The sequence below is a fragment of the Vulpes lagopus genome, chromosome 2 (assembly GCF_018345385.1).
Source record: "Vulpes lagopus strain Blue_001 chromosome 2, ASM1834538v1, whole genome shotgun sequence".
In the NCBI taxonomy this organism is placed as follows: Eukaryota; Metazoa; Chordata; class Mammalia; order Carnivora; family Canidae; genus Vulpes; species Vulpes lagopus.
Window position 1 is genome coordinate 81,516,104 of NC_054825.1, and position 14,629 is coordinate 81,530,732.

Sequence of the window (14,629 nt, forward strand, 5' to 3'; positions counted from 1 at the left end):
GACCAAAATGATGTACTTTGTGCCAAGTTTGTAAGTATCTTTTACTACAAATGAGCTCTTCTTGTATGCAACAGGATGTCAAGTGTCTATAAGGCAACTTTTGGGTTGGCAGACTCACTCTTCTTGTCATTCCTGATAATGAACTCATGGATTATAGGTTGCTATAGTGATTGGAGAGGAACTATGAACCATAACAATGTGAAGAGTTTCTTTTCTAAACCTCTTAAAAGTTAGCTTATAAATATTATCACTAAGCAAATTTTTAGAGTGAGGTACATAGCAGTTGCTTCCTTGAGGTTTTTAGGGAAAATGAATCAAGCACCTACATAAAAAAATTATAAACCAGGCTAGTTTCTGTGTTTCCATCAGTTACACTCAGGACCACTCAGGTAGGTAGCCAGAGGAATATACAGATATTGACAGATTTATGCCACTGTTCTGAGGATTAGTGAAATAATATTTTAAAAACATATCAACTTTGTATCCAAAAATATAAAATGCAAAAGTGTCAAAGGATAAATTGAGGCAGTGTATGTGAAACCTCTTAGATAATTATTAAGGGATATGGAAATAGAAAGTAAGATTTTCATGAGGTTTCCTAAGTAATTCACCAACTTTACCATATGTCATTATCTTACAATTATGAGAGATTTAAGACTTTACCCTAGAGTTTACATGCCATTTTCTCAGCCATTTCAGTGCAGTCTTCATGTCCTTGTTCCTCAGTGTGTATATAATTGGGTTCAAGACAGGAGTGACCACATAATAAAACACAGCAAGGAATTCATATAATGACTTCATGGGGAATGGCCAGGCATAAATGAAGATACATGGTCCAAAGAACAAAAGAACTACTGTGATGTGAGCAGCCAAAGTGGACAGTGTCTTGGATGACTTGTCTGAAGGGTGTTGCTGGATGGTCACTAGGATGATAGCATGGGGGATGATTAGGAAAATAAAGAACACACAGTGAGCACACCAGTGTTAGCAATGACCATGATATCCAACCTATAGATATCTGTACAAGGAAGTTTGATAACCCTAGGGAGGTCACAATAAAAACTGTCAACCTCATTGGGACCACAGAAAGGTAAGTTCACTGCAAAGGCCAGCTGGCTGACTGAATGGAGGAAGCCAGTTCCCCATGCGGCAGCCACAAGGCCAACACATACATTACCACACATAACTGTAGTGTAGTGAGGTGGTTTACAGATTGCTACATATCTGTCAAAAGCCATGGCTATAAGGATCACCACCTTGCTCCCACCAAAAAAGTAAAGGATAAATAGCTGAGCAAGGCAGCCCTTGAAAGAGATGACTTTGCGTTTACTAAAAATGTCAGCAATCATCATGGGGGCTGTGACTGAGGACAGACATAGGTCAATGACTGAGAGGTTAGCGAGCAGGAAGTACATGGGGGAGTGAAGGTAGGAGTCAGAGGCCAAGGTTATGACAATAGGAAGGTTTCCACACACAATTCCTACATAGAATACAACAAAGAACACAAAAGGGAAAATCTGCAATTCCTAAGAATTAGAGAGTCTCAGAAAAATGAACTCAGTCACCATGGAGTAATTCATGTCACTTACTGATTCATTCCAGGAAACAGCTGGTGTAGTTACCTTGGAGAATAGAGTAAGAAGGAAGTCAAAATTATTATATTTCAGTTAGTCTCCTTTTATGTCATTCTGCTCACTCATATAATGACTTTCTGTGCTATGAAGCACAGAAAAAGCCTTTAAATCATAAAGGCTTTCAAATTGTACACAATCTAAGCTCTCCATTTTTATATCACACTCGTTCTTTGATTATGCTTTATAGTCCAGTTACTCAAGTCTGCTCAGTTATTTCCACTTATGCTAGGCTTATTCCTAATAAAAGTACCTTTGTTCATGCTACTTTGTCCACCAGATTAAGTTTATACCACCATCCTACATTTAACTTTTTTTCCCTTGAACTCCCAGTCTATATTCTGTAGGCACTATTTTTGCTTTTAAATAAATGCAATGTTATATGATATTTACATTTACAAAGGTGTTTTATGACATGCACTTCTGAAAAGTATTCTTAATGGTTTCATAGCCATCACAATAATTTTATATTACAGTTGTTGGAAACCTCCCTATCAAACAAAGGCAATCCTCATTCATAGTTTTACTATGTGAGGCAATTTGTAACGTATAAGTTTTGAATGTAGCCTGTGGACTTGGAGTCACCCTCTTAGGACTTATTTTTACCTTTTTACAAATGTAGATATTAATTATATTCAATTCTTATGGTTATGAATTTCAAATGGAGTAATAAATGTAAAGTGTTTTGCACAGTTTTTGTATATAGTTAGTGTACAATTGATTTAGATTATTATTAGTAGTAAGATTTATTACCTCTGATTCATAGAGAAACTCCAGCTCCCCAATAATCATTTAAAAATTTTACTTATATTCTAGAAATAACAATTATGGCATGATGATTGAATTTAAGCTCCCTGTTTTCCCTGTTTTCCCATATTTAGAATGAATGCTCTGGATCAAAATTTCTGTTTTCCCATATTTAGAATGAATGCTCTGGATCAAAAATTCTCAAAATCCCCATTATCTATGGGGCCTGAGTGAGGGACAGAATTCTAAAATAATTTTCATAGTTTCTCAAAAGCTTGGATAGAAACATAACAGTTAAAACAGATGCAAAGATCCAGCCTTAGGGATCCCTGGGTGGCACAGCGGTTTGGCGCCTGCCTTTGGCCCAGGGGGCGATCCTGGAGACCCGGGATCGAATCCCACGTCGGGCTCCCGGTGCATGGAGACTGCTTCTCCCTCTGCCTGTGTCTCTGCCTCTCTCTCTCTCTCTCTCTCTCTCTCTCTGTGTGTGACTATCATAAATAAAAATAATAAAAAAAAGATCCCGCCTTAGGGGAAGTTTAAATAAATGAAGATTTTAGAAAAGAATGTAAGAGTTATGGGGCCTTATAGAGAATAGAATTTGTAGTTATCATTTAGTGATATTGAAATGCTTAGAAGAAAAAGAGTTAGCTCATAATAAAGATGAAGAATAGAAGAAAAAATAAATAAAATAGCATGAAAATGAAAGGATTAAAGAAAGGTGATTTAGAAATGAAATGAAAAGTGAGAAAAATGAAAACTTTGCGTGAGAGGAAGTGTGATGGGGTTTAATAGGAGATAGGATTCTGGAATGCCTGCTAAGGGATTTGTGTTTTATTATGAAGCAAGCAAAGAACTATTGAAGAATTATTTGCAATTGTGTAATACTTTTCTAACATATAGTGAATAGTCTATACATAATAGCCATTTTAAGTAGTAATAATAGGATGTTTGTCAACAGGATGTGGGAGATTTAAAAAATAGATGATGTAAATGATTTTGGTTTGAGTAATTGTGGAAATCAATAGGTCCTACGGACATGTGAAAATATAGTGGGTTACTCTTACCAAATTTTTTGGAGGAGTGGTATTATTTTTTTCAACACTGCCTGATTGTGGTTATTGCAACACCCTTGGAAGTTACACTTTTCATTATTCCAAATCCCATTCCTTAGCCCTATCCCTAATGCTCCTTATTACTGCTTTCAAAGTCCTATAAGAATTTGACAATTCTATTTTCAAGTATAAGGAGAAGTCTAAGAGTAAAACAAGAAATAAACCCTCTGTTCCCTTCTGCTTAGCACAGTAGTAAACACGATCATTGTAATCACTGACAATAAAAGAGGATGGTATTCTTATTGTGAGATCATTTCTGATGTGACTGATTGGTTAGGATGGTTAAGAATCAAAGTATGCAACTTAGAATGGAAATGCAATATTTACTTATGTACAACCATCTCATTTCACTGAGAGGACGAATTAGATGCTCATATCTCCATAAGAAATATACCAAGGGTGATAGCTGACCAGTGGTTTCTCTTTTGCTGTGAAAAGACTTTATACCATGGTAACAAGTCAGAATTCAGATATGCTGTACTTCAGCAAAAGGAATTTCTTGTTCACTTAGTTAAGACATCTCATTTCCTGAGTATATGCTACTGAGGAGTGAGTGATGATAGGGGATTCTCAGTTACAGGCGATCCTTCACTGCTGTAATCCTTTCAAGCTCATATCTGATTCTTCAAAAGTGGTTCAAGGGGTTTTAGAAAAATTCTTTTGATTCTAAGTTAGATATTAAGTTTACTGAAGAAGTTCTCCAGAATCTTATACATTGGCTGGAGCATTCATGAAGAGCCAGTTACAAAGGAATAAGAAAAATTTCCCCTATGCACTAGATTAAACTTAAAATTCAACATTTAGGGTGTTATGTTTGTCCTAAATATCTTTTAGGCTTCTTTAAAGAAAAATGCCTAAAGTCTTCATAAGTTTCACTGAGATTGAAGTCAGGAGATTTGGGAATATTAGTACAATTTACTGTGTGATTTTGACATGTCATTTAGAATCTCCAAGCCTTAGTTTTCCTGAGCTCTTTGGATCAAAAGCTCTTAAAGACAAAATTCCACAATGCTAGGAGTATGATTTGCACCTTTATGTGAAAGAAATATCCTAAAACAGACTTCATTGGGATTTCAGGAAAGAGGGGGAAAAGGTGGGTAAAAGAACACTGAATCTGAAGTATATGGGGAAAAAGAATCTTTAAATAGAAAGGAAAGATAAGATTAGCCTCAAAAATTCAGAAGAACTCAACACTTGGAACACTTGCATAGCATATACTAAGGTGAACAACACAACAGGGGCAATCCTTGTTAATATTCACACTAACTTTTAAGTATTTGCACTGACCTCACAGGATCCTTCCATTTTTCTTAAAGATGCATATGCAATTGAATTCTGCCAGATGGGTTCTTACTAAAAGAAGCATCTCATTGTCAATAAAATGCTACACTTTGGTTAGTTCTGCTAATATAGTTCATGCTCATTACTCCACCTACCTCCTTCATAACTGGAAGATGCTACGGCAATTTTCAGAGCAAGGAAGAGTACAGATTTTCCATTTTGCACTTTGTCTTGAAGCAAAAAATTTCCAAGAGAATAAAGTCTGTCTGAATCATCCTCCTCCACTTGGTTAAGAGCCATTTATGAATGACCAGAGGCAGTTGAGGAGATCTGGAAATATCCAGCCTGAAGTTTGAGTACTGAGACTAAGTCATATAGTGTCACTGGTTTTCCCTTAAGGACACACACACAGAATCTTCTTGAGTTAGGGACTGTCATCTCAAGCTGTTTGCTTACTTAGGTATTTCTACTACCTCATGAATCTAAAGATGATTTTTTTCTATGCAAATGAAACTTTATTTCCTTATCTTTCCCTTGATTTTCTTTATATTGAAGTATAATTGACATACAATGTGATATTAGTTTTCAGTGTGTAACACATTGATTTGACAATTCTGTACATTACTTAGTGCTCTCAGCATGCTAAGTGTAGTCACTATCTGTCACCATAGAACATTATTAAAATGTTATTGACTTGAGGGGGGAGGGGCAAGACGGCGGAAGAGCAGGGTCTCCAAGTCACCTGTCCTCAACAAATTACCTAGAAAACCATCCAATCATCCTGAAAATCTACGAATTCGGCCTGAGATTTAAAGAGAGACCAGCTGGAATGCTACAGAGAGAAGAGTTCGCGCTTCTATCAAGGTAGGAAGACGGGAAAAAGAAATAAAGACACAAAAGGCCTCCAAGGGGGAGGGGCCCCGCGAGGAGCCAGGCTGAGGCCGGGGCGAGTGTCCCCAGGACAGGAGAGCCCCGTCCCGGAGGAGCAGGAGCTGCACCAACCTTCCCCGCGGAAAGGCCTCCCGGGAATTGGAGCAGGATCCCCAGGAGGGCGGGGATGCCCTCGGGCTCCCTGGGACAGTAACAGAGGAACTGCGCCCCGGAGAGTGCGCCGAGCTCCCTAAGGGCTGCAGCGCTCGGCGGGACCGGAGCAGCTCGGAGGGGCTCGGGCTGCGGCTCCGCGGAGGGGGCTGCGGGGCGGGAGCGCGAATCCAACAGCGCAGGCCCCGGAGCACAGGGCGCCGGGACACAGCCCAGGATCCGGCCTCCCCCGGGACAGGCAGGGGCCGGGAGGGCCCAGGACAGCGAGGACACTCCTGCCTGGAACTGAGCAGATCAGCGGCCCCGCCCGGGAGCCCCCAGGCCCTGCAGACAGAGAGCCCCGGAGCTACTGCGGGAGCTGACTCCAGGGTCCCAGAGCTGCCCCCGCCACTGTGGCTTCCTCCCGGGGCCTCACGGGGTGAACAACCCCCACTGAGCCCTGCACCAGGCAGGGGCAGAGCAGCTCCCCCAAGTGCTAACACCTGAGAATCAGCACAGCAGGCCCCTCCCCCCAGAAGACCAAGGAGACGGACCAGTTCCAGGGGAAGGCAAGGGACTTAAAGTATACAGAATCGGAAGATACTCCCCTGTGTTTTGTTTTTGTTTTTTTGTTTTTGTTTTTTTTTTTTGTTTTGTTTTGTGCTTTTTTTTCCTCTCTCTTTCTTCTTGATTTCTGATTGCTTCCCCCACCCCCCTTTTTTTCTTTTTTCTCCTTTCTTTCTTTTTCTTTCTTTTTCTTCTCTTTTTCCCCTTTTTTTTCTTCTTTCTCTTTTTTCTTTTTCTCTTTTCTTTCCTTCTCTCTCTTTTTCTCCTTTTCCCAATACAACTTGTTTTTGGCCACTCTGCACTGAGCAAAAGGACTAGAAGGAAAACCTCACCTCAAAAAAAAGAATCAGAAACAGCCCACTCTCCCACAGAGTTACAAAATATGGATTACAATTCAATGTCAGAAAGCCAATTCAGAAGCACTATTTTACAGCTACTGGTGGCTCTAGAAAAAAACATAAAGGACTCAAGAAACTTCATGACTGCAGAATTTAGATCCAGGCAGAAATTAAAAATCAATTAAATGAGATGCAATTCAAGCTAGAAGTCCTAACGACGAGGGTTAATGAGGTGGAAGAACGAGTGAGTGACATAGAAGACAAGTTGATGGCAAAGAGGGAAACTGAGGAAAAAAGAGACAAGCAATTAAAAGATCATGAGGATAGATTAAAGGAAATAAATGACAGCCTGAGGAAGAAAAACCTACGTTTAATTGGGGTTCCTGAGGGCGCCGAAAGGGACAGAGGGCCAGAATATGTATTTGAACAAATCCTAGCTGAAAACTTTCCTAACCTGGGAAGGGAAACAGGCATTCAGATCCAGGAAATAGAGAGATCCCCCCCCTAAAATCAACAAAAACCGTTCAACACCTCGACATTTAATAGTGAAGCTTGCAAATTCCAAAGATAAAGAGAAGATCCTTAAAGCAGCAAGAGAAAAAAACTCCCTGACTTTTATGGGGAGGAATATTAGGGTAACAGCAGACCTCTCCACAGAGACCTGGCAGGCCAGAAAGGGCTGGCAGGATATATTCAGGGTCCTAAATGAGAAGAACATGCAACCAAGAATACTTTACCCAGCAAGGCTTTCATTCAAAATGGAAGGAGAGATAAAGAGCTTCCAAGACAGGCAGGAACTGAAAGAATATGTAACCTCCAAACCAGCTCTGCAAGAAATTTTAAGGGGGACTCTTATAATTCCCCTTTAAGAAGAAGTTCAGTGGAACAATCCACAAAAACAAGGACTGAATAGATATGATGACACTAAACTCATATCTATCAATAGTAACTCTGAACGTGAATGGGCTTAATGACCCCATCAAAAGGCGCAGGGTTTCAGACTGGATAAAAAAGCAGGACCCATCTATTTGCTGTCTACAAGAGACTCATTTTAGACAGAAGGACACCTACAACCTGAAAATAAAAGGTTGGAGAACCATTTACCATTCAAATGGTCCTCAAAAGAAAGCAGGGGTTGCCATCCTTATATCAGATAAATTAAAATTTACCCCAAAGACTATAGTGAGAGATGAAGAGGGACACTATCTCATACTCAAAGGATCTATCCAACAAGAGGACTTAACAATCCTCAATATATATGCCCCGAATGTGGGAGCTGCCAAATATTTAAACCAATTAATAACCAAACTCAAGAAATACCTTGATAATAATACACTTATACTTGGTGACTTCAATCTAGCTCTTTCTACCCTGGATAGGTCTTCTAAGCACAACATCTCCAAAGAAACGAGAGCTTTAAATGATACACTGGACCAGATGGATTTCACAGATATCTACAGAACTTTACATCCAAACTCAACTGAATACACATTCTTCTCAAGTGCACATGGAACTTTCTCCAGAATAGACCACATACTGGGTCACAAATCGGGTCTGAACCGATACCAAAAGATCGGGATAGTCCCCTGTATATTCTCAGACCATAATGCCTTGAAATTAGAACTTAATCACAACAAGAAGTATGGAAGGACCACAAACACGTGGAGGTTAAGGACCATCCTGCTAAAAGATGAAAAGGTCAACCAGGAAATTAAGGAAGAATTAAAAAGATTCATGGAAACTAATGAGAATGAAGATACAACCGTTCAAAATCTTTGGGATGCAGCAAAAGCAGTCCTGAGGGGGAAATACATCGCAATACAAGCATCCATTCAAAAACTGGAAAGATCTCAAATTCAAAAGCTCACCTTACACATAAAGGAACTAGAGAAAAAGCAACAAATAGACCCCACCCCCAGCAGAAGAAGACAGGTAATTAAAATTCGAGCAGAACTGAATGATATCGAGACCAAAAGAACTGTGGAACAGATCAACAGAACCAGGAGTTGGTTCTTTGAAAGAATTAATAAGATAGATAAACCATTAGCCAACCTTATTAAAAAGAAGAGAGAGAAGACTCAAATTAATAAAATCATGAATGAGAAAGGAGAGATCACTACCAACACCAAGGAAATGCAAACGATTTTAAAAACATATTATGAACAGCTGTACGCCAATAAATTAGGAAATCTAGAAGAAATGGATGCATTCCTGGAAAGCCACAAACTACCAAAACTGGAGCAGGAAGAAACGAAAACCTGAACAGGCCAATAACCAGGGAAGAAATTGAAGCAGTCATCAAAAACCTCCCAAGACACAAGAGTCCAGGGCCAGATGGCTTCCCAGGGGAATTCTATCAAACGTTTAAAGAAGAAATCATACCTATTCTCCTAAAGCTTTTGGACAGATAGAAAGAGATGGAGTACTTCCACATTCGTTCTATGAGGCCAGCGTCACCTTAATTCCGAAACCAGACAAAGACCCCACCAAAAAGGAGAATTACAGACCAATATCCCTGATGAACATGGATGCAAAAATTCTCAACAAGATACTAGCCAATCGGATCCAACAACACATTAAGAAAATTATTCACCATGACCAAGTAGGATTTATCCCCGGGACACAAGGCTGGTTCAACACTCGTAAAACCATCAATGTGATTCATCATATCAGCAAGAGAAAAACCAAGAACCATATGATACTCTCATTAGATGCGGAGAAAGCATTTGACAAAATACAGCATCTATTCCTGATCAAAACCCTTCAGAGTGTTGGGATAGAGAGAACTTTCCTCGATATCTTAAAAGCCATCTACGAAAAGCCCACAGCAAATATCATTCTCAATTGGGAAGCACTGGGAGCCTTTCCCCTAAGATCAGGAACAAGACAGGGATGTCCACTCTCACCAGTGCTGTTCAAGATAGTTCTGAAAGTCCTCGCCTCAGCAATCAGACAACAAAAAGACATTAAAGGCATTCAAATTGGCAAAGAAGAAGTCAAACTCTCCCTCTTCGCCGATGATATGATACTCTACATAGAAAACCTAAAAGCCTCCACCCCAAGATTGCTAGAACTCATACAGCAATTTGGTAGCGTGGCAGGATACAAAATCAATGCCCAGAAATCAATGGCATTTCTATACACTAACAATGAGACTGAAGAAAGAGAAATTAAGGAGTCAATCCCATTTACAATTGCACCCAAAATCATAAAATACCTAGGAATAAACCTAACCAAAGAGGTAAAAGATCTATACCCTAAAAACTATAGAACACTTCTGAAAGAAATTGAGGAAGACACAAAGAGATGGAAAAATATTCCATGCTCATGGATTGGCAGAATTAATATTGTGAAAATGTCAATGTTACCCAGGGCAATTTATACGTTTAATGCAATCCCTATCAAAATACCATGGACTTTCTTCAGAGAGTTAGAACAAATTATTTTAAGATTTGTGTGGAATCAGAAAAGACCCCGAATAGCCAGGGGAATTTTAAAAAAGAAAACCATAGCTGGGGGCATCACAATGCCAGATTTCAGGTTGTACTACAAATCTGCGGTCACCAAGACAGTGTGGTACTGGCACAAAAACAGACACATAGATCAATGGAACAGAATAGAGAACCCAGAAGTGGACCCTGAAATGTATGGTCATCTAATATTCGATAAAGGAGGAAAGACTATCCATTGGAAGAAAGACAGTCTCTTCAATAAATGGTGCTGGGAAAATTGAACATCCACATGCAGAAGAATGAAACTGGACCACTCTCTTTCACCATACACAAAGATAAACTCAAAATGGATGAGAGATCTAAATGTGAGACAAGATTCCATCAAAAACATAGAGCAGAACAAAGGCAACACCCTTTTTGAACTTGGCCACAGTAACTTCTTGCAAGATACATCCACAAAGGCAAAAGAAACAAAAGCAAAAATGAACTATTGGGACTTCATCAAGATAAGAAGCTTTTGCACAGCAAAGGATACAGTCAACAAAACTAAAAGACAACCTACAGAATGGGAGAAGATATTTGCAAATGACATATCAGATAAAGGGCTAGTTTCCAAAATCTATAAAGAACTTCTTAAACTCAACACCAAAGAAACAAACAATCCAATCATGAAATGGGCAAAAGACATGAAGAGAAATCTCACAGAGGAAGACATGGACATGGCCAACAAGCACATGAGAAAATGCTCTGCATCACTTGCCATCAGGGAAATACAAATCAAAACCACAATGAGATACCACCTCACACCAGTGAGAATGGGGAAAATTAACAAGGCAGGAAACAACAAATGTTGGAGAGGATGCGGAGAAAAGGGAACCCTCTTACACTGTTGGTGGGAATGTGAACTGGTGCAGCCACTCTGGAAAACTGTGTGGAGGTTCCTCAAAGAGTTAAAAATAGACCTGCCCTACGACCCAGCAATTGCACTGTTGGGGATTTACCCCAAAGATTCAGATGCAATGAAACGTCGGGACACCTGCACCCCGATGTTTCTAGCAGCAATGGCCACAATAGCCAAACTGTGGAAGGAGCCTCGGTGTCCATCGAAAGATGAATGGATAAAGAAGATGTGGTTTATGTATACAATGGAGTATTACTCAGCAATTAGAAACGACAAATACCCACCATTTGCTTCAACGTGGATGGAACTGGAGGGTATTATGCTGAGTGAAATAAGTCAATCGGAGAATGACAAACAGTGTATGTTCTCATTCATTTGGGGAATATGAATAATAGTGAAAGGGAATATAAAGGAAGGGAAAAGAAATGTGGGAAATATCAGGAAGGGAGACAGAACATAAAGACTCCTAACTCGGGGAAACGAACTAGGGGTGGTGGAAGGGGAGGAGGGCGGGTGTTGGAGGGGAATGGGTGACGGGCACTGAGGTGGACACTTGATGGGATGAGCACTGGGTGTTTTTCTGTATGTTGGTAAATTGAACACCAATAAAAATTAATTTAAAAAAAAACGAAGTAAAAAAAAATGTTATTGACTTTATTCCCTAGCTGTACTTCTCATCTCTGTGACTTATTTATTTTATTACTGGATGTACCTCTGAATCCCCTTTTTTCCCTCTTGTCCCCCCAACCACCTGCCTTGTGGCAACCACCATTCTTTTTAAGAATCTATTTGTTTTCTACTTGTTTTGTGTTTGAGATTCCACCTATCAGTGAAATTATATGGTATTTGTCTTTCTCTGTTAAAGGTGACTTTAAAAAATCTTATTTATTTATTTGAGAGAGAGAGAGAAGAGAGAGAGAGAGAGAGAGAGAGAGAGAGAGAGAGAGAGAGAGAGAAAGCACAAGCAGAGGAAAGGGCAGAGAAAGAAGCAGGTTCCTCACTGAGTGGGGAGCCTGACATGGGGCTCAATTCCAGCATCCTGGGATCATGACCTGAGCATAAGATGGACACTTGATTGACTGCGCTACCCAGGGGCCCTCCCCTGTTAAAGGTGACTTTTTAAAAGAATCATAGTAAAACCAATAAGATAAAGTTCTGAAATTAAAATCCAGATGGATTAAGAAGACAATAAATAATAATGCTTTGATATTATAAAAAGAGGAGAGCTTATAGCACTTATGACTAATTTTGGATAAAATATAGGGAAAAATACCTTGACCAATAATAAGAAAGTCTCATTCATTATTTGCCATTTTATTGAACAGCTTTAATTACAATGCAGCAGTTTCAACAGAGTTTAGTCACTACAATTTACATTTCTTATATCAGTCACAGGAATATATCCAAGTGATTTCTCAGTTGTGCTCCTTGATCCATCAGACTTTCCAAGTTTTATTTGGAAAAGTAAAGATGTCAATCATCTTCTTTATCCTAAGCACCCTGGCTTAAGAACAGGTACATTAAATAAGTTGAGATCTGAGCTGAGTACCTTTCTTTAGGTAATAAGATCCTTAAAATACTTTTATAATTGTAGATACTCTTTAGGGTGAATCAAGAAATGCTTTGAAGAAGACTGCAAGGACAACAGAAATTTGCTGTTGAAAAAAATAGAACACAGACAAATTTTGCATAATGCAAAATGCTAGAATCTTTCTAAAGTAATATTGTACAAAATATATTGACAACCAAAGACTGAAAACAATTCTTAAGAATTATAACATGGTGTTGCCTTCCTATTTATCTAACTTTAAGTATAATTAGGTTTGTATAAACTCATGTTTTATCCATTGGATTCATATAATTTCTATAAGAAATATTAATTGATTTCCAGTGATGCTTATGATCAGTATGAAGATACTGATAAAGCTCAATCGTATGTACATGTATATATTTATATAGAGATATAAAACAATTACATGAAAATTGAATGTGGTCATTGATGATAATTGCAACTTAGTTTTATAGGTTAGGTAGGAATGTATGACACTTTATTTTTCATACTTAACAGATTATTACAGCAACCCTATTTGAAAGTATAGTTCTTTGATTTAATACCCTTTTTTTACATAGATATCTCAGTTTTTTAAAGGCAATAATGAAATTGTACATAATCCATAGTGTTCATGGTGATCACTAGGGTCCTGAAGGTCCACAACATTCATCTTGTGCTCTTACCAATAAAATCTGTTATGGTATGTCTCTAGAACTTACAACTTGTCGACTCAGCCTTCCCATTGCCACCTTCATATCTCTGTTCCTTAGAGTATAGATGGCAGGATTTAATACAGGAGTGATAACAAAATCCACAATGGCAAAAAATTTATCCAGTGACTTGGTAGGGAAAGGCCACACATAGAGAAACATGCATGGAGTGAAAAACAAAACCAACACAGTGATGTGAGCTGACAGAGTGACAAATGCTTTGGACAAGTCTTTTGAAGAATGCTGTCTAACAGTGGCCAGAATAAAGATGTATGATACAATTAAGAAAAAGAATGTGCCCATAGATATGAAGCCACTGTTGGCAGTGACCACAAATTCTAGTCTGTATGTGTCCATGCATGCAAGTTTAATAACCCTAGGAAAATCACAATAAAAGCTCCCTACATTATTAGGGCCACAAAAAGGTAAATTTATGACAAAAACAAACTGAGATAGAGCATGAATCACCCCAATGATCCAAGCAGCCACTACCAAAAGCATGCACGTTTTGGTATTCATGGTAGTGAGATAGTGGAGAGGCTTGCAGATCGCTGTGTACCTGTCAAATGCCATGGCTATGAGCAACACCATCTCAACTCCTCCCATAACATGAATAAAGAACATTTGTATCATGCAGTTGTGGAAGGAAATGATTTTACAACCACTGAAAAGATCAGAGATCATTCTAGGAACTGTGGTGGATGAAAGGCCCACGTCAATGAGTGATAGGTTGGCCAGCAGGATATACATTGGGGAGTGTAAGTGAGAATCAAAAATCACTGTTAACATAATGAAGAGGTTTCCTAAGATAATTCCAACATAGAATAAAGAGAAAAAAACAAAAAGGAAAATCTGCATTCCTAAGGATTGTGCAAGTCCCAGTAACACAAATTCAGTTACCAAAGAGCCATTTACTTGGTCCATTGAATCAAGGAAGAGAAGACTCTGAAGTGATCTGAAAGAAATGAGAAAGGGAATCAATGTTAAGGTACTAAAAAAATGTCTTGAATGTTGATAATTTAATACTAGCTATTGACAGATCTTGTATTTAATTGATAGTAAATTATTTACAAATTAATGGGACCCCGGGATATAAGTTTGGTAGTATGACCAAAGCTGCACTTAGAGGCAGTCTGTTGCTTTAAATCGCTCTTATTTATTCATGTACTTGGAGTAAGCAGGCAACGTAAGAAAGTAGAAAACTAGAAAAGGATGTATAAAAGTCTGTGTTTTTGTGTTTCTGTTAAGTTACTACTGCTGAATGGTGTTTGTCTTGGAGTTTGAGTGATAATTTTTGTAAACAGGAAATTTCGAC

General features: G+C 38.8%; 2 protein-coding genes across 2 annotated transcripts; both read right to left on the reverse strand.

The window, feature by feature from the left end:
• Positions 1 to 651: 651 nt before the first annotated feature.
• Positions 652 to 4,938, reverse strand: LOC121477601 (olfactory receptor 4F4-like). The gene is given in 3 exon segments (XM_041732056.1): positions 652 to 965; positions 968 to 1,526; positions 4,930 to 4,938. Coding segments are annotated over 3 exon segments (882 nt in total).
• An 8,361-nt stretch (positions 4,939 to 13,299) lies between these two features.
• Positions 13,300 to 14,238, reverse strand: LOC121477607 (olfactory receptor 4F6-like). Its single transcript, XM_041732062.1, has one exon. The coding sequence runs from the start codon at positions 14,236 to 14,238 to the stop codon at positions 13,300 to 13,302; it is 939 nt and encodes a 312-aa protein (XP_041587996.1).
• Between the last annotated feature and the right edge of the window lie 391 nt (positions 14,239 to 14,629).

What these genes read in the sequence shown, in the direction of transcription:
- LOC121477607 (XM_041732062.1), bottom strand. Translation starts at nt 14,238, where the DNA reads ATGGACCAAGTAAATGGCTCTTTGGTAACTGAATTTGTGTTACTGGGA.